This window comes from Penicillium crustosum (assembly GCF_028827405.1).
Source record: "Penicillium crustosum strain IBT 35664 chromosome Unknown utg000005l_segment0_segment0, whole genome shotgun sequence".
Taxonomy (NCBI): domain Eukaryota; kingdom Fungi; phylum Ascomycota; class Eurotiomycetes; order Eurotiales; family Aspergillaceae; genus Penicillium; species Penicillium crustosum.
In genome coordinates, this window is record NW_026623126.1 from 731,757 (window position 1) to 758,972 (window position 27,216).

General features: G+C 48.6%; 13 protein-coding genes across 13 annotated transcripts; 10 read left to right on the forward strand and 3 right to left on the reverse strand.

Moving 5' to 3' along the window:
* Positions 1-39: 39 nt before the first annotated feature.
* N7487_010962 (electron transfer flavoprotein regulatory factor 1) lies at positions 40-558 on the reverse strand (the record flags this gene model as incomplete). The annotated part of the gene is made up of 3 exons (XM_056878692.1): positions 40-56; positions 143-286; positions 378-558. The coding sequence occupies 3 exons, from the start codon at positions 556-558 to the stop codon at positions 40-42; spliced, it is 342 nt and encodes a 113-aa protein (XP_056724011.1).
* Positions 559-860: 302 nt separating this feature from the next.
* On the forward strand, positions 861-2,058 carry N7487_010963 (thioesterase family protein; the record flags this gene model as incomplete). Its single annotated transcript, XM_056878693.1, has 4 exons — positions 861-1,208; positions 1,379-1,388; positions 1,452-1,606; positions 1,699-2,058. The coding sequence occupies 4 exons, from the start codon at positions 861-863 to the stop codon at positions 2,056-2,058; spliced, it is 873 nt and encodes a 290-aa protein (XP_056724012.1).
* Positions 2,059-2,638: 580 nt separating this feature from the next.
* On the reverse strand, positions 2,639-3,431 carry N7487_010964 (uncharacterized protein; the record flags this gene model as incomplete). Its single annotated transcript, XM_056878694.1, has 4 exons — positions 2,639-2,877; positions 2,937-3,177; positions 3,234-3,326; positions 3,375-3,431. Coding segments are annotated over 4 exons (630 nt in total), but the record flags the coding sequence as incomplete, so codon positions are not given.
* A 521-nt stretch (positions 3,432-3,952) lies between these two features.
* N7487_010965 (Aminoglycoside phosphotransferase) lies at positions 3,953-4,890 on the forward strand (the record flags this gene model as incomplete). Its single annotated transcript, XM_056878695.1, is given in 3 exon segments — positions 3,953-4,380; positions 4,440-4,680; positions 4,699-4,890. Coding segments are annotated over 3 exon segments (861 nt in total), but the record flags the coding sequence as incomplete, so codon positions are not given.
* Positions 4,891-7,851: 2,961 nt separating this feature from the next.
* N7487_010966 (uncharacterized protein) lies at positions 7,852-10,904 on the forward strand (the record flags this gene model as incomplete). Its single annotated transcript, XM_056878696.1, has 2 exons — positions 7,852-9,538; positions 9,595-10,904. The coding sequence occupies 2 exons, from the start codon at positions 7,852-7,854 to the stop codon at positions 10,902-10,904; spliced, it is 2,997 nt and encodes a 998-aa protein (XP_056724015.1).
* A 588-nt stretch (positions 10,905-11,492) lies between these two features.
* Positions 11,493-12,470, reverse strand: N7487_010967 (flavin reductase family protein; the record flags this gene model as incomplete). Its single annotated transcript, XM_056878697.1, has 2 exons — positions 11,493-12,358; positions 12,419-12,470. The coding sequence occupies 2 exons, from the start codon at positions 12,468-12,470 to the stop codon at positions 11,493-11,495; spliced, it is 918 nt and encodes a 305-aa protein (XP_056724016.1).
* Positions 12,471-12,815: 345 nt separating this feature from the next.
* N7487_010968 (mitochondrial 54S ribosomal protein bL31m) lies at positions 12,816-13,367 on the forward strand (the record flags this gene model as incomplete). The annotated part of the gene is made up of 1 exon (XM_056878698.1): positions 12,816-13,367. The coding sequence occupies one exon, from the start codon at positions 12,816-12,818 to the stop codon at positions 13,365-13,367; it is 552 nt and encodes a 183-aa protein (XP_056724017.1).
* A 769-nt stretch (positions 13,368-14,136) lies between these two features.
* Positions 14,137-15,093, forward strand: mde1 (methylthioribulose 1-phosphate dehydratase MDE1). The gene is made up of 3 exons (XM_056878699.1): positions 14,137-14,328; positions 14,387-14,862; positions 14,922-15,093. Exons 1-3 carry the CDS (start codon positions 14,188-14,190, stop codon positions 15,031-15,033), a joined length of 729 nt encoding a protein of 242 aa, XP_056724018.1. The 5' UTR covers positions 14,137-14,187; the 3' UTR covers positions 15,034-15,093.
* A 411-nt stretch (positions 15,094-15,504) lies between these two features.
* On the forward strand, positions 15,505-17,526 carry N7487_010970 (sorting nexin 1; the record flags this gene model as incomplete). Its single annotated transcript, XM_056878700.1, has 6 exons — positions 15,505-15,538; positions 15,595-15,654; positions 15,699-16,204; positions 16,278-16,658; positions 16,710-17,312; positions 17,368-17,526. The coding sequence occupies 6 exons, from the start codon at positions 15,505-15,507 to the stop codon at positions 17,524-17,526; spliced, it is 1,743 nt and encodes a 580-aa protein (XP_056724019.1).
* A 1,347-nt stretch (positions 17,527-18,873) lies between these two features.
* Positions 18,874-19,690, forward strand: N7487_010971 (uncharacterized protein; the record flags this gene model as incomplete). Its single annotated transcript, XM_056878701.1, has 2 exons — positions 18,874-19,222; positions 19,302-19,690. The coding sequence occupies 2 exons, from the start codon at positions 18,874-18,876 to the stop codon at positions 19,688-19,690; spliced, it is 738 nt and encodes a 245-aa protein (XP_056724020.1).
* Positions 19,691-20,695: 1,005 nt separating this feature from the next.
* On the forward strand, positions 20,696-21,509 carry N7487_010972 (uncharacterized protein; the record flags this gene model as incomplete). The annotated part of the gene is made up of 2 exons (XM_056878702.1): positions 20,696-21,246; positions 21,299-21,509. 2 exons carry the CDS (start codon positions 20,696-20,698, stop codon positions 21,507-21,509), a joined length of 762 nt encoding a protein of 253 aa, XP_056724021.1.
* A 1,017-nt stretch (positions 21,510-22,526) lies between these two features.
* On the forward strand, positions 22,527-24,257 carry clxA (calnexin; the record flags this gene model as incomplete). Its single annotated transcript, XM_056878703.1, has 3 exons — positions 22,527-22,580; positions 22,634-22,913; positions 22,978-24,257. 3 exons carry the CDS (start codon positions 22,527-22,529, stop codon positions 24,255-24,257), a joined length of 1,614 nt encoding a protein of 537 aa, XP_056724022.1.
* A 685-nt stretch (positions 24,258-24,942) lies between these two features.
* Positions 24,943-26,831, forward strand: N7487_010974 (CoA-acylating methylmalonate-semialdehyde dehydrogenase; the record flags this gene model as incomplete). Its single annotated transcript, XM_056878704.1, has 3 exons — positions 24,943-25,654; positions 25,715-26,352; positions 26,415-26,831. 3 exons carry the CDS (start codon positions 24,943-24,945, stop codon positions 26,829-26,831), a joined length of 1,767 nt encoding a protein of 588 aa, XP_056724023.1.
* Positions 26,832-27,216: the final 385 nt, after the last annotated feature.

The following is a 27,216-nucleotide window of genomic DNA, read 5'->3' on the forward strand; positions in this document are numbered from 1 at the left end:
TATAGAAGGTAGGGAAAGGAGGGACGTAGGGACAAGATCTTACAGCGCTTCCACTTCTGCATGAAACAATTAGCAACACATCGTTAACCGCAGCTGAGGGTTGCCGAGAGTCAGCAAACCCAGCAAAAAAGACAGCACTCACCTTTCTTCACAAACTCGGCCCTAGCTATTCCCTTGCGGATCTGCTCATCGTCGGTAATGTGAGCCTGGCTTGCAAATGCACGGTGTAGGCGATCCCGGAAATATTGATAGCCAAGAGGATACTCCCGTCCTAAGAACAGAAGCTCTGCATCTCGGGTTATTAGCATGGGACAGATGGCCAGCTTAAACCCGAAAGGAAGTTCCTGGGGAGTGTAAGTCGCTGCATGACACCATACCTTTGTAGACGTTAATGACCTGCCGGCGCAGCTCGAGATTTACCATTGTTGCTCCATCCAACGATGATTGTTCTAGTAGAGAGTTGATGGTGGTAGGGATGCGGTGCAATGAAGGTAGGCGGCTGAGAAGCTTCCAGGCTTCGGGTGTTATCGGTGACGTGCCTAGAGTTATCTGCTCCATAACATTACAAGGTTGCCATACGCTAGGTATGTACTACCTACTTCTGGGGTAATTTAGATATTTTGCTTTATATTTTCTATATTCATCTTATGTTCATTTTATATTCATTCTAAATTCACTTATGAAGCCAGAGTAAGACAATATTTTAAATAATATCAACACACCCCTATAGTCACGCGGGGTTCTAGCCGACCTGACCTCGGGATACTGGCCCAAGCTTCTGGTTATCGGTTATCGGACGAGCTGTCCACCTACAAAGTACAGCCTTGGGGGAACTGTCTCTCTCTCTACAACTACACAACATGTTTCCTCAGCCAGCTTTTCGAGTGCAGCTATCTGCCTCAATCTCTCTGTACTCAAATGGCACACGTCGTCTCTTCTCTGCGACTTCTACGGCCTTGGACGGCCAAAACATCCCCATCCCCGATTCGGTCTCAACTCCGATCAATCCACGATGGCTCACAATGACCAAGCGAAGGATTGGGAAGTGCATGATGTTTGGGATGAAGCCAGCTCAGATTGATGAGGGTGGCAAGATTTTGCAGCAATTGGCCAAGGAATGGCGGGAACTGATCGCTGGAAGTGAGGGATTCCTCACGGATAAGAAACGGCGCAGTCTGTATCGCCATAATGTGGTCTGGGGAGAACAGGTATGAGCTTGGGCTATATTGCTTAGTCTGTGATATGGATAAGAGTTATTAATGCTAGGTCTGCTTGTGGTGAATTAGGATATTATGGTGAGAACATTCGTGCCCCCTACCTGTCGCGCTAGCTGCATGGGCTATATTGGATTCTGGGCCAATGCTAACCTTGATAATAGGGTATGCTCTGTCCCTTTGCTTGGAATCTTCTCCTCGCCAATTCATAGATTATACCGTACTAACTAGTCCAAGGTCACGTCAACAACGTTACCTATGTTCGATACGCCGAAACAGCTCGTGTGAACTGGACGCGCAATATCGGCAACCATATCGATACCGCAAATAAAAAAGAGTGGATAAACATGCTTGGTAGTACGGGAATTGGACTCATCCTGAAGAGTATCAAGGTGGACTACAAATTTGTACTGTACCCCTGAGACCCAACCCCCAGACCGCTGGGACAGCAATTAGGTGGGCCTATTTACTAACTACCATGCAGCCCATGGAATCTCCCGACAAAATTACCGTCTATCAAAAGTTGATTCCAGACCCGTCTAGGCACCTTTCAGCCCAATCGGCATTCCGACTCGAAGTCATGATCTTGTCTGAAGCTCACCAACGCCCTGCTGCTCGTTGCTTCGAGGATATCGTCATATATGATTACAAAAAGAACCGCAAGACTGTCAATATCCCGCCATTTGTCATGGAGCAATTCGAGACCATGTGGAAGCAGCAAGAACAGGAGGAGGTGAACTGGAGACAGCGGATTGCTGATATTGAAAACCGAGTCCGGAATCTTGAGCTTGGAAGCTGGGATCGAGCTGATGCTGTGGAGGACAATGGATCTGCGTCGCAGTAATTAGAACTAAGCAGAAACATTGAAGAGTGGGTCGTATGCGGCTGCGGAGGTCCGTATTTCCTGGCCATTATTCCGGGCACTTGATTGATGGCCGCGGTTCTCTGCGCTTTGTACATACACATTTTGAGTCTCGAGTATGCCTAGCTGATAACATCTCGGATGAGGAGTGGAACATGGTCGTATTAACACCCGCAGCAGTGATGAACAGTAACTCAGTTCAAACATGATGGGCCAATTTGGCTTAAGACTTAACCCAAATGTAAGTAGTACAAGCTAGCAGCGGGCTCGAAGGTGTCGCATTATGTATACAGCTAGTTTGGTTTGACCCGTGATCAACAGCAGCCCTAATTCATGATTAGACTCTCTTGGCTGCTCCCCAGTGCCAACACTGAATTGAGCCGTTGTTTTGGGGGTTTATATTGTACAGGTATCAGCTGGCTGGGTGTACTATTGATTTTATTCATATCGCGAGAAACCGTTCGTCTAAGGCGCAGTCTACTGCATATACAACATGAGGGTTGCATCTCTACAAACAAAAGTAAGACAGTAAACCACCTTCCAACTCCACTGGTCAAACAACTCAAAGCTTCAACCTCTTTGCGATCTCAATCCCTTCCGCAATGGATCCCACCCGGGCGTCAATCGCATACCCTTCACTCTCCAACCTCTGCAGCTCAGCCGAAAGCTCCGACACCGGAATTGTGAAACACTCAATAAACTCATTATCTTCAAGATCAGGCTTTGGATTCTGATTTTCCGGAAGAGACATGTCAACTTGAACATAAACCATGTTGAAATTAGCATTGCAGAACCCGGGATCTGTATGTATACCAAATCAGCTAATATTCAGCAGTAAGACAAACAATGAGGCCACGAACCATTGTACATGATACCAGTAGATTTATCAGCAACACCGATATATCCAGTCTCTTCTTTCAGCTCTCGGACCGCAGTTTGCTCAATTGTCTCCCCTGCGTCGATCAATCCTGCAGGGAGTTCTATGACGACTTGGTCGATTGGAGGTCGGTATTGCTTCTCCAAAAGGATCTCAGAGCCACTCTTCTTATTCAGAAAAGCGACGATGTTGACTCCATCGACAGGGGAGTCCGTTGGTCTTGTCTACAATTTGATTAGGTTGTTAAAGTTAGATTTATATATAATCTCAAAATTCGTACCTGGCGCTCAGCGGACTCCCAGTCTCTTTTGACTCCGTTGGGATCGATGTAATTTGTTTTGACTAATCTTTTCCACTTGGCTTCTTCAGATGTCTAAAAATCATAAGTAGCTGAGAGTATAGTCGGGCTAGAATCACATACCAAGGGCTCTCGTGAGAGAAACGTAGACTTGAGTTGTGGCATTTTATGTATTGACCCTTCTGTTATTCAGAATAGGGATTGAATTGTGGATAACGGAACCTGAGTACTACCTAGGTAGATTCTAGGAATTCTCTTGATTGCAACCTTCCGAGACGGGAAGCCCTGGAGGTGCCTGCGGGCGGGACACAAGATGACTAAGGTGGTGCTGGCCCACCTGAAGAGAGGTTGACAGGCTTCAAGGTTGGGTTGCTATATTGTAGTAATCCGCTGAAATGATTCAACCGAAATCTGCATAGAAATAATACGGACAAACAATTATCCTGTGTGATATATTACCCAGTAACTGTCCATAGAGGCAGTTTACCCCTTTCTAGTACCACTCACCAATAATTTCGCTGCATCGCCCAATCACCACACCCTAGCAGGATTCTTAACTACCTACTGATATATCCGGGACCACCTTTTCTCGTTACGTTTATTTTGCGCTTGGTTCTTGACTTTGAAAGAAGCTCTCATCTTCGCTCTTATTCGCTTACTTGAACGCCAGCGTTGTTTAACATGAGTTCCGAATATCAGGAATACTCGGTCAATCAGGAGATTACCCATTTCCTCCAAAAGACCTTACAGACCGCTCGTTATGTGATGACCGAGCACATGAGCTCGTGGGAGGTACTGTGACCCCCGTTGCAGTGCAAGGCGTTTGCAGTTATTCTGTATACGCGGGCCCAAATCACGAGCATGTGGTTCAGTTCCGACTAAGGTCTCTTAGGCTGAAGACTGGAATTGCAAATATTGCCAGCAATTTATATGGATCCTTAGTGCCATCCGTATCTTATCACGGTCAGATTGGAGGCGATGATGTTAATGGAAAGGAACCTCTCTCTGTCTATGTGATGAGTCGGGTCAAAGGCATTAGTTATCTCGATATTATACTTGCGCATAATCTCCCAGAGAATTCGCCCGACTACTTTACCTGGAGACAGAATCCTATCTCCGACGTTGCTAGGTATGTTTAGAGTCGGCTATATAATGATATTGATCTGACCCGAAAATTCATAAATAAAGGCTCTTTGCTCTCACGTGGAAAAGCCTACTGAATGTGTACCGAACCTTTTATGAAAGTCTCTATCAAAGATACGACGAAGACCTACGGCGGCTCTTAGTTGCTCTACCTGATCGCTTCCACCCAATCATCCAACAATCGATCGATGCTCTACCTGCTATTTCTTTTTCGCTGTCTATGGTCCTTCTTCACAAGGATTTTGGTATGTGTAATGTCATGGTTGATACCGACAATAACCATCTAGTTGAGATTATTAACTAGGCCGAAGCGGAGATTAGTACTTTCGGAACGAACCTTCATTCTCTCCAGCAGTTTATGAGCAAATATCGCCTTGGTGTTGGCTGGGTTCGATATGGTAACTATGACGCTTTGAGCAGTATATTTTGGAATATCCTCTCCGTGGGCCCCAGGGGTCTTGAGGAGGTGACGATCCGAACGATAAATCTGCAATGATTGTCGGCCATTTACCTTCTCATGGATTTACGAGTCGCCTTGCCAATATGCCGAAGCCTGAGCCCATCCGCGACGATGAAAGCGGAGCTTATGAAAGGCTTGGTTTGGATATAGATTACTTATTGTTCCTGCTACGAAGCTTGTGGATTAGTTTTGGGGCATATTTAGTGTCACCAAATTCCTGCGAAGAGGCGCTCGTTCCAGTCGCGAGACAGCTGGGAACCACGTGGAAAAGCTTTCCCACCTTGTCTTTCCGATTTCGACCGCCTTATATCTAATTAAAAAAAAAAAAAAAAAAAAAAAAAGCTAGAAAGCAGAAAGGTAAACGAGTCTTCTACACTTGAGGAGGCGGCTATAAAACTTGTAGAGATTGACCGAGCTACATAAGTGGTGATATAGAGAAGACAGTATGGAAAGGAAAACATGGATTGAATTGGGCTATTAACTAGTAAGGAAGATTGATATAGGCAAGGAATAAGCCTTAGAAGGTCCTATCTACCTTAAGCAGAAAGGCTGATCCTACAGATGTATGTTGGTTGTAAGAATCGTCCTGACTGGTTTCAACCTTCCCAAGGTGGGTGGCCTGGGTAGCCCTGGAGATGCCTAGGTTGACAGCATTGACAGCATTGGAAGTGGTATCTTGCACTAATGGTTTCTTTTATAAACCCAACTATCGTTAAGTATTGGGTAAAGTAATTTGATAACGGCACCGACCAAGGTCCGCCAAAGAAATCTAATTGTGGTTCAATTTAAAGTTAACAGTATGCGGGGGATGGAATGTGAGCCTCGCGTCACTTTTCCCGTCGAAGTATAGAGCGTCTTCATATATTGTGAAGAATCTTATCTATCCCTTGTTCATTCCATGGTGGTTGTATGGTTTTCTTCATTAGTGGATGAATCCTTTCAGGTAACTTAAGCGGGTTTCGGGTATATGAGCCATATCTCTTTGATACATATCTGCTTTGAGATATACTATATAACCACACAGTATCCATGTGCATACCTGTGCACATAATATTTGCTCTCAGGTTCCTGGTGGTTCAGCCCTGGAGGGCATTTGGGGATACATACTAACTACATGCGGGCAGAGTAAACTCTAAAAATATTTGCCTCGTGAACCACAAAAGATTAACTTGATCAATTAATTGGACTATAAAGGCCCGAGGCAGGCATTCGTAGAAGTGAGAATATTAAACTCTTTGTACAAACCGAGCCATATTCGTAAGTATAGCTACTTTGTAATTATTACGGAGGCCCTGCCACACCAGGAGGTGAGAGCCGGAACCAGTGGGAAAAGCGAAAAGATCGACCTTAAAAAGCCGAAGTTTATCGGACCCAAGCAAAACCCGGTTCTAAAAGAGACTAGGGGGACACGCTAGTGGAAAGTGCCTGCAATTTCTCCAGAATTATGTACCTTATTTTTCCTGAAGTTTGAAGTGGCAACATGGACTTCAAAATTAAAATCCCAAAGCGATGGAAGAAGGTGTACAAAGGTACAAATAATAAGTGCTACAATGGTAGGGTTCACCGCATGCATAAAAATAACCTAAGCCATCACCAAGCCCGGCCGTCGGGCCGATCGTTACTAAGTTTGTGGCTGATCTACAAAAACCCTCCAGGGCTGCCAAGTCCCGGGAATCGTATTAGGAGGGGGAGGATCGGAATTGGCAAAGGCTGTACGCTGTACATTGTAATTGCATATATTTTCTAAATAATATCCTCTTTATAGTGTAGTAGATAGATATTGTGCTTCCATAGTCATATTCTCAAACATCGCCTTTTTCAAGATCTAGACCTATATTCGTACTCGTACAGCAAAACCTGTGCGGAGCCCTTTAGAAAGATGCACGAGATAGCCGAGCATGTGATGATCCCAGTAAGAATGTGGCCAATCCTGTTGATACACACAAGCTTAAAATCCCCCATACTTACTTTACTCCCCATGATGCTCTCCATGCTCGGGATTGCGTGTTCATGTCTACATGCGCATGCCTGCAAAAGCAAGTGTCCTAATGGGTAATAACCGCCATGATCCGAGGATTCGTAACACATATCATACAACATAAGCCCAGTGCAAGGATGACCCCGCAGCAGACGGGTCAAGAAACGGTCGATCGTCAATCCAGTTAGTCAGTTTGACAGCGAATCTTTCGGGGCCGATGATCTGAACAGGCTTCCAAGTTGATCTGTACATAGTCGGTTGTACTCCATGGTCGCTAGCTTATCAGCACTAGTCAACCCCGGTTTGGATGAAAGTCCGCATAGCGCCGAGGCAACGGAAACCACTCAGTATCGTAAAATTGCCTGGATAAAAGCGAAGAATCCGCGTTTGCAGGACTTGGCAACTGCAGCCGTTGTAGCTCCTAGGGGGCGTGACCTGTCAATAAATCCTGGAGTCTTCGTAAGATATGTTGTATGGTGTTCAGAGAACGAAATCTTGGCAGTGGGTTGGTCGTGCTGGATGGGATTTTCCATGCAGAAACTCTCCAGATCGACAAAGAAGCCACGGGAATATATTACCAGGAGCTCTCCAAAACTAAATTTGCAAACCTGCAGTCATCCAAGTACACAGTACCGAAATGAAATAGTGGCGGATAGTATTGAAGTTAGGTACCGCCTACCCGAAAAGCACCAGAGATCGACAGAAAATGACAATACCAATACCAATTCTGTTTCTTTTCGACCTCATACAATTCCACCTGGGCACTTTTTCCCCTTCACGCTTCCACGTAGAGCCTCGTCTCTTGTCCCTCTCTCTTTTTCTCTCTTTCTCTTTTTCCTTATACATTTACTTCCTTTTTCTTTTCCCCATCTTCATTATCATATCAGCCAACTCTACACCATTTCCTTTCCTCCCCCCACTATATTCAATTTTAGTTCGTTTTCGCCTTTTTCCTGGTCCCAGTCCTTGGCCTCATCCCGCCAAGCTGACTCGGACCTGGGTTTCGGGCTCCCTCGTCCATGACACGCTCCGCTGCATCTAGGAAGAACCAGAGCAATCGGCAAGAGAATGGCCTTGTCGGTCCCGGCAAGAAAGTAACCAAGCAAAAGTCGAGCGGCCATCTCAACGGCAATTCGGGCAACGGCTCTGCTACCGGTCCGGGCGCGTCTGCTCACTTCGATTTATCCGCCGTGCGGTCGACTAGCGATACGGCCGTGACATCTCCGACAGTTTCCGGCAAAGGGGGAGATAGCACCAAGGCAGATGGCAATGTGCGTGGGATGTTGAATGGACATAGCAAGGGTGGAGAAATGGCAGCCGCGCAAGAAAACGGCGATGTCGCCCAGAATGGTGGCATCGCAGGTCATGCCTCTCGCAACGGAACCTCGAAACGATCCGGATCCAATGCCTCGATTAACCCGCTCCAGCTCGCATCCACCATTCTCAAATCGTGCCCCATGTACGACACCATCGCCATCTTGATTTTTTTGCTACAGCTTCCACCAATGGTCTTGACTCTGGTGCAGTTTTTGTTCGCCTCTTTGACTTTCATGCCTCCGAGCGGCGCCGCGGCCGGTTCTTTGTCGTCGAACTTCGATATTTTTCAGGGTCCGGCTGGGACGCCATCTCTGGGGACGATGATTGCGATGGACGGCTTCTGCATACTTCTCTGGGGTCTCTTCATGTGGACATGGGCGCAAAACTTTGCCATCGATCTCGCTCATGTCCAGGTTGCTATCACATTGGGTGGCGGAGGCTCCGGGAAGAACGGTGGGGTCAATGCTCTATGTGTCGGAATTGTTCTGCTTCTTCATCTTGTTCGCAGTAAAGGCATCCAGGACTTTGTCTTGGGTCATCTCGTCTCTGCTAAACTGCTCAGTCCCGATCTCCTCTCCCAATATTCGCACCTGCTGCCCGCCGAGTTCCGACGGTCCGAAGCACAAACATCTCCGAGCTGGCTCCGCAGCCTTCTTGCAGTGCATATCCTAGCACAAGCTGGAACCGCCATGGCACGACGTTCGATGGCCAAGAATCGGTCACCGACCCCACTACGGACCGGCAAGCGGGGAGATATGGAGGCTTCTGCGGGGTCACAAGGACAAGCTGATTCTGCTCTGGAATCTGCTGCTAGTGTTTCGTCTTCTTTCGTGGGACCTGATGGTCAGCTGAAAGACGGAAAGGATCGCTTCACATCAGCCAAGAAACGCAGACGGCAGGCAAATCAAGTTCGGAGCCGACAGCCGTTCTGGGCTGCGCTTGCCAGTACAAAGGTCACGGTGATGAGGGAATATGAACATTCGCGGGCTGCCTCTAAAACAGCTCGCAATCTCACAATGACGGAGGAGGATTTGCAGGGTGTTTCTCTCGACGACGGGTTGATATGGATTACGGATGTGGATAGCTCTTCGATCAAATTCGCCGCAGGTGAATTTACCGATGACCCCGCTGTGTCGGGATCATTTGAAGCCGGCCGTTTGGGAGGAGACATGGAACCGTTCTACGTCTGCGTCAACGGTGCGCTCTGGGCTACGGCTTCGATATGCAGGGTTTCAGATGCCAAGGGACCGAGCGTTGTCCAATGGCGGGGCGAGATCGCTGGACTTGCCCCCAACTGCGCCTACACATGTGCATTTGTACGAAGCGATACCGACGAGGAAATCTGTGCCATGAGTGTCAAGACGCCTACGACGACTGACACAGAGCAAGGTAAGTCCACGTTAAATAACAACATTTCTTTTTCAATAAGCTCATCGCTTGAACAGTCATTTCCGCGGTATCGACACCCCCTCAACCGACCTACCGTCCATCATCGCCCACAACGACGCTCAAGAACTCTATCAGCAATGCGGAATCCAAGTTAAATGAAAAGCGCAACCGTTTGAAAAAGACGAAGAACGACCACAAAGCTGTTATCACGAAAATCCGGAAAGAACTCGAGAACTTCAACACCCGCCTCCAAAGCGGGGGTGACGAGAATCGCCAAAAGCAGCGTTCGCTTCAACTGGAACGAAACATTCGACAAACCGAGGAGGCCACTGCAGAGCTAGAGGTACAACTTGACACCATGGAAAGTGTCCCTGAGGAGGAGATGGAAGAGTGGTCAGCGCACAAAGCGGATTTCGAACGTGAGGTGGAGCGTTTCAATTCGACGAAGGAAGAGGTTACTGCTGCTCGGGCAGCTGCAGCTCAGCAGGTGGCGGCACTGGAGTTGGAATTGACTCAAGCTATCCAGAAGCGCGAGCGTCTCCAGGGCCGCCGCACCCGGGTGAACGAGCAGTATGAGCGTATCATCTCGGCCAATGCACAAGGGCTGAATGAGAGAGAACGTCGGGCTGCCGAACAATTTGCCAGAGAGCAGGACCAGTCAAAGATGGAGACCAATTTCCATGAGCAATTCGCGAGCATCAGCCAATCTGTACAGGATTTCCAGCTGCGCACCAGTCAACTCTGGCAACAGGCATCTGCAATTGAGCAGTCCATTCAGCAGCAACAACAGCAGATGCTCCTCGAGTCTGGTCCTCTCACCCCCGAAGGCAACTTGCCAGGCACCAATCCTTTGCCTGAGACCAGTGGTCCGTCGTTTAACGTATCTACGTCCAGTGCACCTAGCGCTCGGTCTCTGTTGGGTGGTCTCAGCTTCCCTGCGAGGTCTAGTCCACTACAGATTTCGTCTTCTCAAGTGTACGAAATGCCGTCAAATCCAACTAGCCCATCGCAGGACCTTCCCTTCCTCCCACAGTTTCCAACCTCTCCCGTCGGCAACGTGGGCTCATACTTCGGGTCGGAAATCAACCACCGAGACCGTTCGTTCTCCAATCGCTCCACTCGCAGCAGCCAATACGGCTCTGACTTCTTGGACACAAACCGCTTGCCACCTCTCCAGCTTGACCTGGCGGAATTGCTTGGTGAAACCAAGCTTCGCCCTGGGTCCGATGGAAATGGTTTTCTGCATCAAGGTGGCCGTCCGGTTTTGAGCCCTTTCCAGCGAGCAGTGAGTCGAGGTAGTGGCACTGGTAGTGGTAGTGGTGGTAGTGGCAGTGGAACCGGCAGTCCGCACTCGTCGCGAGACTAGTTCTCGTGGCGGTTGCCTCTGTGGTCTCATGCCTAGCCACGCTGTCAACCCGGTGCTCGATCTCAATTCCATGCTTGTCTTCCGAGAAGTAGCCTCAGGTTTTGTGCGTCTGTGCTTTTGGTTCTGTCCGGTTGGATTCCCGCATTGTGCTAGTCAATTTCTTTCTCATCGGCTTTCACCATGATGGCTCCTTGTTTATTGGGTCATTGCGGTTGTGTGGCATGCATCTCGCGATGAGATAGCAACTCTATGGATTCGATCGAAGTGAGGTACATGGCAGCTCTGTTCCTAACACCGAAAAACAAAAAGTGTTCTATACTCGGTTCTTGTATACTCTCTCTCTCTGTCTCTCTCTCTCGCACACACAAAAAGCGTAGACGCATCAATATCATGAAAGCATTTCTCATCTTCACCTTTCCAGATCTACTGTAAGATTATATAGTAGATAGGTCGTTGAAAGTGGTGATACCATATGTCTAATTAAAAGTCTATGTACAGCCCAAACGCCATATTCCCAAGTATATATATACAGTGCTTTGCTGGAAGGCCTAAGCGGTGAAGCCGGACAAGTCAGACAACTATGCCAACTCAAAGCTCGCCTCCCATCTTCCAAAACTTGGTATTTGCATATGCTAAGCAAAGCCGCTCGGGTGAATGTTCATCCAAGACCTTGTCATCCTGTCCCTGCGCCGAAACAGACCCAGAGCCCTCAATTGCCCGGACAACAGTACCAAGCACAATTGAGTGATCATGCACATCAATCCTATGCGGATGTAGAGTACATTCAAAAACGATAGGAAAGTCAACCCTATCATTCGTAGCAACTGCTTCCGCCCTCCGCTGAAGGATAGGAAGCGGTCTCTGAGGATGTCCCTCTTCGTTCTCAGTAGGCAAAGCCGCGAACTCAAACTCTCCATGTCCCTTCAACATAGCAGCGAGGGTGACATTTCCCTTAGAGAAATCCCTAGCTAGAGTAGCAGTTGCCTGGCCTGGTGCAAGCAAATGAACCAGAAACCGGCCCGAAGCAAGTAGCGCATTCAATGTCTCCGATGGGCGGCGCACATTAAAAGAGATCACAGGGTGTGGGGTGAGAGTGACGGTGCAGAAGGAGGAGACGGTCATACCGCGGAAGGAGGTTGTGTCTTCTGGACCGGAGGGATCGGTCGCTGTTATGATTGCGACAGGGTATGGAACTCGACGCATGAGGAGGCGGACTTGGTCAGATATAGATGTCGAGAGTGCTGGTGGTTGCGGTACGTTTCCTGCATGGGATGGGGTATTGGTCTTCCCTGTGCAATCATTTTCCTTTGAAGGGGCTGTAGCATTGCTGGTATATCGTCGTTGATCGCATCGTGATCGGTATTGGGTTTGGGTATATGGTACAGGCGGAGAGATTCGGAGGGAAGGAGATGTTCCCAGGAACCGGGGTGTATAGTTCTTAATGCATAGTAGTTCTAATTTTTCACGTCAGTACACTTGACAGAAGTACTTGGAAATACACCATAACAACGTACCTCCGAGTCCTGTCCGAGCAGTCCCATGCGCGACTGGAAAGAGGAGCTTCATCCCGCCGGCCTAGAATTGACGGAGCTTTGGAAGGCGCTCAGGGGATCACGCAGGACACAAATCACAGATATCCAGACACTGCCAATTCATGTCTAAATCCCCAGCGAAAAAGAAGAGGAACTGACAGAGACACAGGGCAATATGAAGTTATGCTCAACATCGAAGTTATGAAAAATCCCGAGAACAAGATCCGCTTACATAACCCGCGATAATTTCTCTGCTATAGCATCAACTTCACAAACCTCCGCAACCTCCCCGATAGCATTGCGACCCCGTCAACCTCTGCCCACCCGAACACTCCTCTTTATTATTTCCATCGGCATTGCCGAACCAACCACATCCATCATGTCAATGCACACCTCCCTCCGCCGCACCGCGGCCACAATTACCAACTCAACAACCACCATCCTCCCTACAAGACTCCCCACGCAAACAAGCGGCACAACCTTCGTCTGCTCTCAATGCCGACACGCAACTCTCCTCCGCCGCCCCAAGCGCCCTTACACCTTCACACAGCTCATCACGCTCTCGGACGGCAGCACCTTCACGCACCGCACGACCTCGCCGGCCCCAATCTACCGCTCCACGCGCGACACGCGCAACTCCCTCCTCTGGAACCCGTCCAGCAGCAAGCTGATGAACGTCGAGGAGGATGAGGCTGGTCGTCTCGCAGCTTTCCGTGCCAGATTCGGTCGCAGCTTTGATGCCAGCGCACCTGTCGATGAAGAGGCGGCTAAGGACCCCGTTGCTGCTAAGCAGGCGGAGGCGGAGGCGAAGGCTCAAGCTAAGGCGGACCAGGAGGAAGAGGATAACTTGCTCGATTTGATTAGTGCTTTCGGACAGAATGAGGCGCCGCCGCCGCCTGAGAAGAAGACTACTAAGTTCACGAAGAAATAGTGGGCTTTGTATTCACTAGATTGAATCAGAGTATCTGGTTTGAGTTGCTTGGATGGGAGTTGGGATCTTCTTTTTCTGTCTTCCTTTCGTTTTTTTTTCTTTTGTGTTTTGATCTTGTACAATATACATATGTCTGGTATGAGCCTGCTGTATTATACCAAGAATTCATCTTTTCTCTCATCCATGCTATACATTTGTCAAGACTATGCTAATGCCATGGGACTTTGACGTATCTGTTTCTCAAATCTTCCAAGATAGGGCAAATTCGATGATTTGCGATACAGCACCTGGTCCATCCTGGTCGTAGGTCTCCTACAGCTAGATATATACCTAACACAAACCAACGGACCCAAGACCCACGGCCTAGAGACCAAGAAAGGTAAAATCAAACACATTAGCATCCACTACCTTACCTCAGCAACAACACTCGACTGAGCCTACAAAGTACCAAGTTTTATGGACATCCCGCTACTTGATAAGAGAGTGGCTCTGTCGTGAGCCGGGGGGGGGAGGCTGCATATAATGACTAGGAGGATGGTTACAGCTCTTTTGGCGATAATGAGAACGATTATCCAATTACAGAAGATAACTAATATAAATTATCTTATATTTGAGGAATATTAAATGACGTGCTGAATATGATTGTTCAGTGGCAGATCTCCCTAATTACCCTCTTCCCCCGCTTAAACGTCCATTGGTTACTCGGCACTCTTGGCGCAAAACCTCGGACAATAACAAAATTGGTTGCAATCTTACCAAGGTCCTCTCCCAACTTTGGAGTTATCTACTCTTAGTCTAAGCTAATCTGCCGCAGCCCATCATGTGCCCCGCAGACCAAACCGTCGCAACGAACAATGACCACTTGGTCCAGTCGGAGGACCCCGAACACCCCGCCAACCTTATCCCCGAGCTCTGTCGCAAATTCTACAACTGGGGATGGGTTACCGGAACTGGAGGTGGTGTAAGCTTATACTTGCAAGGAAAAAAAATACAACGGTACCCCGCTGATGGAAATGTAGACCTCGATCCGCCAAGGTGATCACATCTTTATCGCGCCGTCTGGAGTCCAGAAGGAATTGATGCAACCCAACAACATCTTCGTGCTCCAATGGCCCACCCCCAAGTACCCTGCCTCGGACCGAAACTACATCCGCAAGCCTCTCAAGCTCAACCCCTCCGCCTGTACCCCGCTATTCCTGACTGCCTTTGAGCAAGGTGCTGGCTGCTGCATCCACACCCACTCGCAATGGGCGGTTCTAGTTACTCTGTTGGTGGAGCGGGAGAAGGGCCCTGATGCTTGCTTCGAGATCAGCAACATCGAGCAGATCAAGGGTATTCCCCGTGGCAAAGGAAAGGGCATGCTCGGATTCTTCGATACTTTGAAGATCCCCATTATTGAAAACACCGCGTTCGAAGAAGACCTCACTAGCGGTTTGGAGGCAGCCATGAACAAGTACCCAGACACATACGCGGTGCTTGTCCGCAGGCACGGAATGTAAGTGATAGGAGCCACACGATACTGATGCGGTATACTGATGCTGATTTCTTCTGCAGTTACGTCTGGGGTGATAACACTGCCAAGGCGAAGACTCAGTGTGAGAGTCTGGATTACATCTTCCAACTGGCGGTGGAAATGCACAAGCTGGGCCTCCCGTGGGTCAAATAGATACTGCGTGGTATTAATGACCTGTTTTATGCCGATGGTGATTGGAGCTGGGAAATCGTGGATAGAATAGACTACCCCGACATTACTATGTAAGAAGCTCCAATTGAAATGATGTGACGTATTGCGACATGGGACATTTAGAACAAGCTAGCAGGGGGCTGGGCAGAGATTATCAGGTATTAGCTGGCAATGAGTGAACTGTATTCAACATAAGTATAAATGAATAATATCCAGCTTACAAAAAGCAATGTCAATGGCAAAGTAGTTGAACAAGTCAGACGAGAAACACCACATGGGGCACTCCGGATCCCGTGAGTGACTAAGGATGCGGATCAGCCTCCACTCCAACCAGCTCCCTCTCCAACTCCATGCCGCATCCTCGAAGCTCCGATTGAACCATTAATATTAATTCGTTGATTTGTATTTTCGCCGTTATTCCCCTCCTTTCGCTTCAATCTCATACCGGTAACAATGGATCTCGACTCTGGAGATTCCCCATGGGGCGGTAGGCAGTCATGATACCACACAGCTCTTTGAATCGCGGTCTGATTTATGATGCAGATGAGCCTTCACAGTTCAAGCCTAGCGATGGCTCCTCCAAACCCAGCACTGAGGGAGGTGGTATGTTCTTATTTGGATTGCTCTTTCCACGACCTCTCACTAAGCGCACTCTACCATACAGCAGCTGCACAACCCCCCCGCGTCAGGCAGCTCACCCGCTGTCCGCGTACCAGGAAGAAGAGGCCCCCGAGGCACACGCAAGATCAGCGCACAAGCCACTAAACTCGAATCCGTCGATGATTCCGTTGACCCCCTCGGTCCATTGGGAGAAGCGCCGGCCGAGGCCACCCCAACACCCACAGACGAGGCACCAGCACCGCCCCAGAAGGAACCGTTCGCCGGACGTGGCGCGAGACCACTCTCATCACCCTCCCAGGCATCTGCCGGGGTGGGAGCAGTGGACTCGGGCAATGTGGAAGAGGAAAGCGCGGTCTTCCGAGGACCACCTCCTGTGCAACCGCCGGTGCAAGCGGATGGACCGCAAAGACAGACGCAGCCTAGTATGAGCGTGGAGCAGGCTGCGAAGCCCACTTTCCAGATCTATGTCGGAGATCCACACAAAGTGGGAGACCTGACAAGCAGTCATATTGTTTATCAAGTTTCGACGAAGGTAATTGGACTACATGGACATGAAACCTGCAGATTGGGGAAAAGAAGAAACTGACAGTAATTGGTATGGCTAGACAACATCCAAGGCCTATCGCCAACCCGAGTTCACTGTCAGCCGTCGATACCGTGATTTCCTCTGGCTCTACAACTCTTTGCACAGCAGTAACCCGGGAGTGGTTGTTGCGCCTCCGCCCGAGAAGCAAGCAGTTGGCCGCTTTGATACCAACTTTGTAGAGTCGAGGAGAGCTGCTTTGGAACGAATGCTTAACAAAATTGCCGGCCATCCTATTCTTCAACATGATGGCGATCTGAAAATCTTCCTTGAAAGTGAAGCTTTCACCGTTGATGTTAAGAATAAGGAAAACCGAGAGCCCGATATTGGCCCAAGCAAGGGGATGCTGAGCTCCTTTGGTATCTCCGTGGGTGGAGGAACCAAATTTGTGGAACACGACGATGTAAGTGAATCGTTTCTGATACAATGGCCTTGCCTGCTCACATGTAGATAGTGGTTCCACGACCGAAAAGTCTACTTGGATGCATTGGAGAACCAGCTGAAGGCTCTATTGAAATCAATGGATACCGTGGTCCTACAACGAAAGGGCCTGGCCGAGGCCGCAGGTGATTTTTCTAGCTCATTGCACGCCTTATCTGCCGTCGAATTGTCCCCCGCCCTCTCCTATCCATTGGAGGGCTTGTCAGAACTTCAATTGCGCATTCGGGAACTTTATGACCGACAGGCACAGCAGGATGTTCTGACACTTGGAATCACGATCGATGAATATATCCGCCTAATTGGAAGTGTCAAGATGGCTTTCACACAACGGCAAAAGGCTTTCCACACCTGGCATGCAGCAGAGTCCGACCTACAGAAGCGCAAGAATAACCAAGACAAGCTACTCCGCCAGGGAAAGACTCAGCAAGACCGCTTGAACCAAATCAACGCCGACGTCGCAGATGCAGAGCGCAAAGTCCACCAAACGCGGCTGCTCTTCGAGGATATGGGCCGGCTTATGCGAAACGAACTGCAATGGTTTGAGAAGGAGAAGGTGGAGGACTTCAAGTCCGGCGTGGAAACATTCCTTGAAAGCGCAGTCGAGGCTCAGAAAGAGGTAAATTCTTATCCACCTTTGCGGGTTTATCTCACCCAGCTAACTCCAAATACAGTTGATCGAACTCTGGGAGACATTCCTCCTGCGTTTAGATGCTGGTGAGGAAGGACTTCCGTATTACGTACCTCCCGAGACGAGCGATGCACCTGCTCCGACAGAGCCCGCAGCGTCAGGCCCGGAATCCGGGCTACTGGCCGCTGAGGATGACGCTTGATATCCCTCATCTGTAGTGTGCCTTTTTTCCACAACCCCGAAACTAGCACTGTTTTTATCTCGTCTTGGCTTGTATTCATTATGGGATAACCCTTTCTCAATGTTTGTTTATGCCATGCTGCAACTGATGATGATGCCTAGCAAGCTGAGAAGCTTTGCGTTTTTCTTCTATTTCCGCTTCACTCCGAATACCACTGTTCGCGTATTGTAGCACTGTCTGTTGTCCATAGCACATATCAATATCACTATGGTTTTCGAACTTGAGCTTTCCTTTACAGTGGATCTTAGGAATCTCTCATGGATGAATTCGTTTGCAAGACTGTGCTGTACTTAAGGTCTGTACACCGCCTTTGTGCCGTCTTATGGCTTATTGGTTGCTACCTATCTATTTCTCTATATAATACGGAGTACATATGTCAGGTATAGGTATTTTTGAATACTCTTGGCAGATGTCTTTCTAAACATCTTTCATCTACATATGAAGGCCGTAAAAGATTCTCGGCAAACTTGTATGAGTAGAAAAACGCAAACGGATTAAGCAGCAACTATTATTGAAATTTGATTATCACACATTCAGAGGACCTTAAGACGATTGCTCACACCTCCCACAAAAGGGAGGGGAGTCTGCTCGCAACTTCATAAGTGAAGTGGAGTCTTCATCGTAGGAGATACTCGCACCTCAATAAGAGAGGGGAGTTTACTCGCATCTCTATAAGTAGAGTGGTGTCTTCTCTCAAGTAGTGTCACTCGATGCTAGGCGAAGCCATTGGAAAAAGAAAGAAGAAAAAAAGAACAGAGTAGAGGGAGATTTAAATACCAGCATCATCGGTATCCATCTCCTCGCAATCAGAGTTAAGATTCATACGAATCTCGATGTCTTCATCCAGACCTTCTGTGATGGAGGGCACTCCTAAATCTAAAGTTAAAGTTCTGGCTAAAGACACGTCGTCAATTCAATACCTTATTCCGGCGAAGAAGCATACTAACTATGGAGAGAGGTCTACGTGGATGTCGAGGTGTATGGTGGGATGAGGTATGGGATTGAATAGTTGTAAAAGTTAAGTCATGGACTATAAGGTCCGACAGTAACATATATGTTTACGCAAGGAAGCAAGTCGTGTGTGGTGCAGTATTGCTAAACGAATAGCACGTAGGCTGCTAGTTCTTCCCACCATCGCGACACGACACCCTTTCTCTTAAATTTTCTCTTCATGCCAACCTCGATTTTGAGCAGCCTTCATATGAAACCATCAGCTACTTGCTTAAACTGCTACGTTCTTCAGATCCTGTATCGTGAGCACGCCATGTGACACTAACATCCAGTCATCAAACAGAAATATCCTGCATCATGGTCAAACAAATCGGGGCTAGAGAGGCAAGCCGCGAGTCCCTTCCTCCTCTGCGCGTAAGCCAATTCCACACGACATCCAGTGCCGTAGAAAGGCTTAGCTATCGGGGAGGATTGCACGATTGGTCCAATTTCTGTTGGGATGTGAGAAACACGACCGATATCCAGAACTGGAGCAACGCGGCCATCAAATACTCCTTGGCCTCACGCAATCTCGAAGAAAACGAAGTGTTTGTTGGAGATGAGAGTGGAGTGCAAGGACGTTTTCAACAAGCCATTGGCCAAATACTCGGAATGGTCTTCCGCGCACAGACACTCGATATACGGTTTGCCGATTTCAAGTGTCTAGGTAAGGCAACGACCATAATGCCTGACTGTATCATGAAAAAACTCGGGCAATGACTTACAGGTTGTCGGCAAGCTCAAAGTGCCTTGGGTGGATGACCACAGTATCCAACACTCCCGGGATGCAGGCCAACCCTTTGACCTTGGATCTCACCTTCGAATGTTGTTGGCCCAGCCTGTGCAATATATGAAGGATTTGAAATGCAAGTACGGTTTCCTCTCCACTTATGAGGAAACAATATTCCTTCGACAACGCCATGACAGTGCGAGATGGGTCATCGATTGCTCGCCAGTGATCTTTGCGTCCGATGCCTATACCGAATGGAACCCAGTCAACACGTCATCAACTGTGTCCCTAAGGGAATGTTTCTTCCATATCGCTACTCTGGCATTACCAGAGGGAGAGATCAACAACCAACAGCCGCGCTCAGAATGGGTCGACAGTTTGCAACAGGAGGATGATGGCAATTGAGAGACTCCACTTCATCTATGGAGATGCGAGTAAACTCCCCTCTATGTTTAGAGGTGCGAGTATCTCATATGACGGATAAGACTCCGCTTCACTTATGAAGATGCGAGCAGATTCCCCTCATTTGGAGGTGTGAGCAATCATCTCTTAGTAACGTTGGAAAGGCTCCTCTTCGGCAGCGAAAGGAATCGCGTATCCAACATGTTACTCCCCCTCCAGAGCTAACTAATACATACATGCTTAGATGTATGTCGGTATGTAAATATGTCTCAGCAGTACAAATCAATACTGCTATGGTTTTCAAACTCAATATTGCCGTTACGGTAAATAGTAGAACTATTTCTCCAATAGATTGGAGGTATATACTTGAATCATACGTACCCAGTGGAAGATTTTGCTGCCGAATTAAATATAATTAAATACAAGAATAATCGGCCACTCATGCCGCCTTGTCATGTCTTTTTGGTGGTATTTTTGAATAATCTTTTTAGATGTCTTGTAAGATGTCTGTTTAGGGGTATACGAAGGCAGTAAAAAAAGCACGCTTTGTAAGAAACGTACATATAACCTTTGAAATGTACCTTTCTGAATTTGAGAATTAAATCCTAGTATGGTCTTGAGAAGTATCCGTGGATGCCTGCCCTATAGATGATACATGCTTGCGTCGTGGATGCCTTAGGCACCGGCACTATGTCGGATTGGTCTGTATTGTAAATGTAGGGGTCCAATCAGTGGTATTCAACTCTCTGTATTTCTGTATCGGCTCTTGGTACAATTTATATGGAGCCATGATTACATAACATTAATTACAAAAATGTGTAGGATTAATAAATCCCCCGGTATGCCGGTCGTCATGCTCCGACACACTACTCGGGGAATCATATAGTTCTCCCTGGACCCTACCTTGAGTCTCTTTCCTCTCCAATCGACTTTGTTCCTTTTATCTCTGTGCTGCTTCAACACCGAAATCTCCAAACCAACAATACTAATTCGATTCCAACAGCGAAAATGATCGGCAACTCTCAGCTTTTTCTTCTTAGGCTCGAGGGCACTGAAGTCACCCTTCCCAGCTCCGACTCACTCAACATCCGCGGCGACACATGGGTGATTGATAAGAAGCTCAACGAAGTCTCTTGCATGACCACGCGCGAGGACCTTGACTCAGGTCGGACTGTGCCATCTTATACGATGGGAAAGTTCTTGTGCCACAGGGTGGGAGCCCTCGCCGAGTCCGCCTTTATGAGAATCTACTCCCAAGTCCCGATTGAAGATACCCAGTTCCTAAGCTCTGAAGTTCGAGCTCAACAAGCAGTTCCTTCTTACCAGCACAGTGAGATTATGGCATTGAAAAGGTTTAAGGAAGGTGGCTGCACAGTTGTGCCCGAGCTTCTTGGGTACAGCGAAACTGTTCAAGGCAAGGATGGACTCATGCCTAGAGGGTACATCACGTACCTCGTGTGGGACAAAGTCCCAGGGCAGTCGTTGTCAAGAGAACTCTTCTGGTCATTTAACAAACCCAAGCGAGATCTCATTCGTCGAAAGTTTCGAGTCGCTCATGAGTAAGTTCACAAAGTCCTCATTAATTATAGGTAAATCCAACACAAAAAATAGGGCTTTGACATCCTTCGGCTACCTGTCAATAATAAAAACCCCAGCTAAGCTTATTTGGGACCAGGGTTCCTCCCAGCTACACATCTCTGGGTTCTCGACAGCGATCAAAGTCGACCCTACCAAGGAATGGAATGATGACGTTTTCGCGATGTATCAGCTGGTGAAGCGACCCAAGATTGGCTGGGAGGATATCGCCCGATGGGAGAGGTGAGACGAGAGAAGACAAAAACACTGCGTGAGCATTTGAGAGAAGACTCCTCCTCAGTTATGAGATGCGAGAAAACTCCCCTCTATGTTTAGAGATGCGAGTATCTCTTACGATTAAGACTCCACTTCACTTATGAAGGCTGCGAGCAGATTCCTCTCCTTTTTTTTTAAAGGTGGAAGCGATCGTTTTAATGTCCTCTGAATGTGTGATAATCAAATTTCAGTATGAGTTGCTACTTAATATTTTTGCGTTCTTATACTCATACAAGCTTGTTAAGAGTCTTTTACGGCCTTTATATATATAACTATAGATGAAAGACATTCAAAAAGACATTCAAAAAGACATTTAAAAAGAGTATTCAAAAATACCACCAAAAAAGACATGACAAGGCGGCATAAATGGCCGACTATTCTTGTATTTAATTAGTCAGAAAAATCTTCTGGATACGTACGATTCATGTATATACCTCCGATCTAGTGAAGAAATGGTCAAGGTTACTCTATCGAGAGATACGAGTACATTAGATGCGAATAAGAGGGTAGTACATGTAAGCTAGCTTCCGCCCAGCCCTGGAGTTGATGTATGGATATCCGCCGATCAAGGAGGTATGGGGAAAAACATGAAATGTAAATAAAATATCAATAAAATGTAAATAAAACCAATGAATACCTATAGTCGTTATTATTTAAAGTAGAATAGCAAATAAAACAAATATTATCACATAAATTACCTTACCTAGGTACCGTACCTTTGCTTTTTTTAAGTTACGAGGACCAATTATGTGCTTGTAGAACAAGATCGAAACCCGTGTGTACACGCCCTAGTCCCGATTGGGGAGCTTAGGGAAGAGGCCACCTGGACCTTCCCCCAGTGCCCTTTCTATAAAACCATCTCCTCTTTTCTTCATTTTGGTGCTGTGCGCTCCACTTTCATTCCTCTTATTTGTTGTTTACAACATGCGCTTTAACACTGCATTGACATCGGCTCTGGTCTCCTCCGCTAGCCTCATGGGCTACGCCCATGCGGGAGGAGGAGACTGCGGATACCACCGTCATCGACCGGCCTGCCTTCACTGTATGCACCTGTAAACACACCCTCTCAATTCGCTCCTGCTAACTTCTTCAAAGCCCACTAGCCTCAAAGCTCCCTTCCTGGAGCAATTCACAGACGACTGGGAGTCTCGGTGGAAGCCTTCCCACGCGAAGAAGGACGACAAGTCCGAGGATGAGTGGGCTTACGTCGGTGAATGGGCAGTTGAGGAGCCCTCTGTCTTCAAGGGTATCGATGGCGACAAGGGTCTGGTCGTGAAGAACGCTGCTGCCCACCACGCCATCTCCGCCAAGTTCCCCAAGAAGATTGACAACAAGGGCAAGACATTGGTCGTGCAGTACGAGGTCAAGCCGCAGAGTGAGTCGCGACTATCTACATTTTCTCGCGTTTTTATGCGCTGACTAGAATTGTCCTGTGTTAGACTCCCTAGTTTGCGGCGGTGCCTACCTCAAGCTTCTCCAGGAGAACAAGAAGCTCCACCAGGAGGAGTTCTCCAACGGCACTCCCTATGTCATCATGTTCGGCCCTGACAAGTGCGGTGCCACTAACAAGGTCCACTTCATTTTCCGCCACAAGAACCCCAAGACCGGCGAGTACGAGGAGAAGCACCTTAAGACTCCCCCTGTGGCCCGCACCAACAAGGTCACCTCCCTCTACACCCTGATCGTCAACCCCGATCAGACCTTCGAGATCCTCATCAACGGTGACTCTGCCAAGAATGGCAGCCTCCTCGAGGACTTCAACCCTCCCGTCAACCCTGAGAAGGAGATTGATGACCCCAAGGACTCTAAGCCCGCCGACTGGGTCGATGAGGTTCAGATCGCCGACCCCGAAGCCACCAAGCCCGCCGACTGGGATGAAGAGGCTCCCTTCGAGATTGTCGATGAGGAGGCCACTCAGCCCGCCGACTGGTTGGAGGACGAGCCCGAGAGCATTCCTGACCCCGAGGCAGAGAAGCCCGAGGATTGGGATGACGAGGAGGATGGAGACTGGCTCGCTCCCACTGTTCCCAACCCCAAGTGTGCCGATGTCTCTGGCTGTGGCACCTGGACCCGTCCTTTGATTAAGAACCCCGAGTACAAGGGCAAGTGGGAGGCTCCTCTCATCGATAACCCTGCCTACAAGGGTGTTTGGGCTCCCCGTAAGATCAAGAACCCCGCCTTCTTCGAGGACAAGACTCCGTCCAACCTTGAGCCCATGGGCGCTATTGGCTTCGAGATCTGGACCATGCAGAATGACATTCTGTTTGATAACATCTACATTGGTCACTCCGTTGAGGATGCTGAGAAGCTCCGCCAGGAGACCTTCGATGTCAAGTTCCCCGTCGAGGAGGCCGAGGAAGAGGCTAGCAAGCCCAAGCCTGCGGTCAACGAGGAGGGTACCACCGTCACCTTCCAAGAGGATCCTGTTACCTTTGTCCGCCAGAAGGTCAACCACTTCGTTGATCTGGCTAAGGAGGACCCGATCAACGCTGCCAAGACCCTCCCTGAGGTGGCCGGTGGCCTGGGTGCGCTCCTCTTGACCATGATCCTCATCGTTGTGGGTGCCATTGGCGCTAGCAGCCCTGCCGCCCCGGCCGAGAAGAAGGGCAAGCAGCCCGCCGGTGCTCCCAAGGAGAAGAAGGAAGAGGCTGTCACCTCCTCCGCTGAGACCAGCAAGGGCGGTGCCACCAAGCGCACCACTCGATCCTCCGCCGAGTAAACGCGATAATTGGAAAACCAATTATTCGCAGAAAAGAATTTTACCCATAAACCCAATCAGCGACCAGATTTTGCATTTTAGTTTCCGCCATGATCCCCTTCTTGTTGTGTCTTGGCCGATGTAGTAGTCAGAAGGTTCATGAAGAACATTGATTGGAGGCCCGATTTGTATACTTGTCTCTATTTCTATTATTTCTACTCGGTATTCACTTTTTTATCTCTCGGAAGTAATTGCCTATCAGTAGTGTGATAACTAAGACGTTTTGTCCCCATACGACATAAAAACATAAAGTCAAGCTTGAAAGGGAAGTACTTTCCTAATTGATTTGATCCCTTGCCTACAACGTCTAGTACGCGATAGCCCGAAAAAGAACATAAGCGATTAAACGCGGGCTAACTACCTACTTAGTTAGTGTCGGCGATTCGAGAATGCCTTGTGAACTTGTCATTGGTTGAAAATACCGAGCAGGTACCTTATCTGGGGGGGAACTTCATTTGTACAACGTGGGGAATGTCGGTGACTAAGGCGCTTTCCCTCGGGCCTGGGGTAACCTTAGGTATATGATTCCCGAGGTCCTTTCGTCACCTACATTTCTCTTTCTACTTAATCTGTGGCTTGTCCTATCTCTGAATTCCATCTGAATTCCATCTGGATTCCATCTGTCACTCCCTCTCTTCAATTCATCATGGCTGCTTGTCGGTCGATTGCCCGTTCCATCCCCGCTCTCCGCGCAGTTCCCCGCACGGTGTCGGTAACTGCCAGAGCTGCTTCTTCCAGATCTCTCACTACCACTTCCCTCTCCAGTCTGGTCTCTCGTAGAGCAGCTGTGCCATACTCATCACTTTTTGCCACTCGCCGCTTACACGCAACAGCCCAGCGGCTCGTCCCCGCAACAACATCTGCCATCTCCACCCCTACTGAATACCCAACAAGCCACCAAAAGATCGCCAACCCAATTGACACCGCTAACTTCATTGATAATGAGTTTGTCTCATCCAAGGCATCCAAGTGGATTGATCTCCATGACCCTGCCACCAACAACCTAGTCACCCGTGTGCCCCAGAGCACAGATGCGGAGCTGAAGGCCGCTGTGGAGTCGGCCGAGAAGGCCTTCCCCGCTTGGAGAGCCACCAGCATCATGGCCCGCCAGCAGATTATTTTCAAGTTTACCAACCTCATTCGTACCCACTGGGACCGATTGGCCGCGTCTATCACCCTGGAGCAGGGTAAGACTTTCGCCGATGCCAAGGGTGATGTTCTCCGTGGCCTTCAGGTTGCTGAGACCGCCTGTGGTATCACCACCCAGATGACGGGTGAGGTCTTGGAGGTGGCGAAGGATATGGAGACAAGAAGCTACCGCTCGCCGCTCGGTGTTGTGGCCGCTATCTGCCCCTTCAGTAAGTAGTTCATGTCGACAAATTTCAATTCCTTCCATATAGATGCTAATTGTCACCCAGACTTCCCTGCCATGATTCCCCTTTGGTGTATTCCGGTCGCTACTGTTACTGGTAACTGCTTGGTTATGAAGCCATCGGAGCGGGACCCCGGTGCTGCGATGATCCTGGCGGAGCTTGCCAAGGAGGCCGGTTTCCCGCCGGGCGTGATTAACATCATCCATGGTACCGCTCCCACTGTTGACTTCATCCTTGATGAGCCTGCTATCAAGGCTATCAGCTTTGTTGGCAGCAACCGTGCTGGTGAATACATCTACAGCCGTGGCTCTGCCAACGGCAAGCGTGTGCAAGCCAACCTAGGCGCTAAGAACCATGCCGCCGTCCTACCCGACGCCAACAAGAACCAGGCTCTTAACGCCATAACCGGTGCTGCATTCGGCGCTGCTGGCCAGCGCTGTATGGCATTGAGCACCTGCGTTATGGTTGGTGAGACTAAGGAGTGGCTGCCTGAGATCGCCGAGCGGGCCAAGGCCCTGAACGTGAACGGTGGCTTTGAGGAGGGTGCTGACCTCGGCCCTGTGATCAGCCCCGAGAGCAAGAAGCGCATTGAGGACTTGATTGCTAGCGCCGAGGAAGAGGGTGCGACCATTCTTCTGGACGGCCGTGGCTTCAAGCCCGAGAACTACCCCAACGGTAACTTTGTAAGTTCCACTACAGAAAACGATCTACATCCGTGTAACTCGAACTAATTGTGTCCTCGCAGGTTGGCCCAACCATCATTACCAATGTCACCACCGATATGAAGTGTTACAAGGAGGAAATCTTCGGCCCCGTTCTCGTGTGTCTCAACGTTGAGACCCTTGACGATGCCATTGACGTGATCAACGCCAACGAATACGGCAACGGTGCCGCCATCTTCACACGCTCCGGCTCGACCGCCTCCAAGTTCCAGAAGGAGTGCGAGGCTGGCCAGCTCGGTATTAACGTGCCCATTCCCGTCCCTCTTCCCATGTTCTCTTTCACCGGTAACAAGAAGAGTATCGCCGGTGGTGGTGCCAGCACTTTCTACGGCAAGCCCGGCCTGCAGTTCTACACCCAGCAGAAGACTGTGACCAGTCTCTGGAAGAGTGAAGATGCAGTTAGCACCAAGGCTCACGTGGTGATGCCCACTCACTCTTAAATATCTTGGTATCTGCCTCTTTTCTTTCTTGATTTTGTTTTAGCCGATCACTCGCATGGTAAATTATTTTTAGTTGAACAAAACACGTCTCATGGATCTCAATGAATGTATCTGAACTATCTGAACCATATGTTTGCTTTTTTATGAATATGGACATGGATTACCAGATTGGACAGTGGATGATTGTAATGATATTGATTTTCGGAAATGGAACAATCTCAAAATCCCAGTTATTCATCATTCCGTGATCTTATAGAATGTCTATAGTCAAACTGAACACTTCCCCCACGTATGTATCAAAGGTTATGGGTATATAGGAAAGTCCCTTTCACAGTCTATACTTTCCCATCTTCGTATACATCTGAAGAGATATCTGAAGAGACAT

Excerpts from the sequence above, each read along its gene's own strand:
- mde1 (XM_056878699.1), top strand. The coding sequence starts at position 14,188 with ATGTGCCCCGCAGACCAAACCGTCGCAACGAACAATGACCACTTGGTC. Across the intron at positions 14,329-14,386 it reads TTACCGGAACTGGAGGTGGT|ACCTCGATCCGCCAAGGTGA; the intron begins GTAAGCTTATAC and ends ATGGAAATGTAG. Across the intron at positions 14,863-14,921 it reads CTTGTCCGCAGGCACGGAAT|TTACGTCTGGGGTGATAACA; the intron begins GTAAGTGATAGG and ends TTTCTTCTGCAG.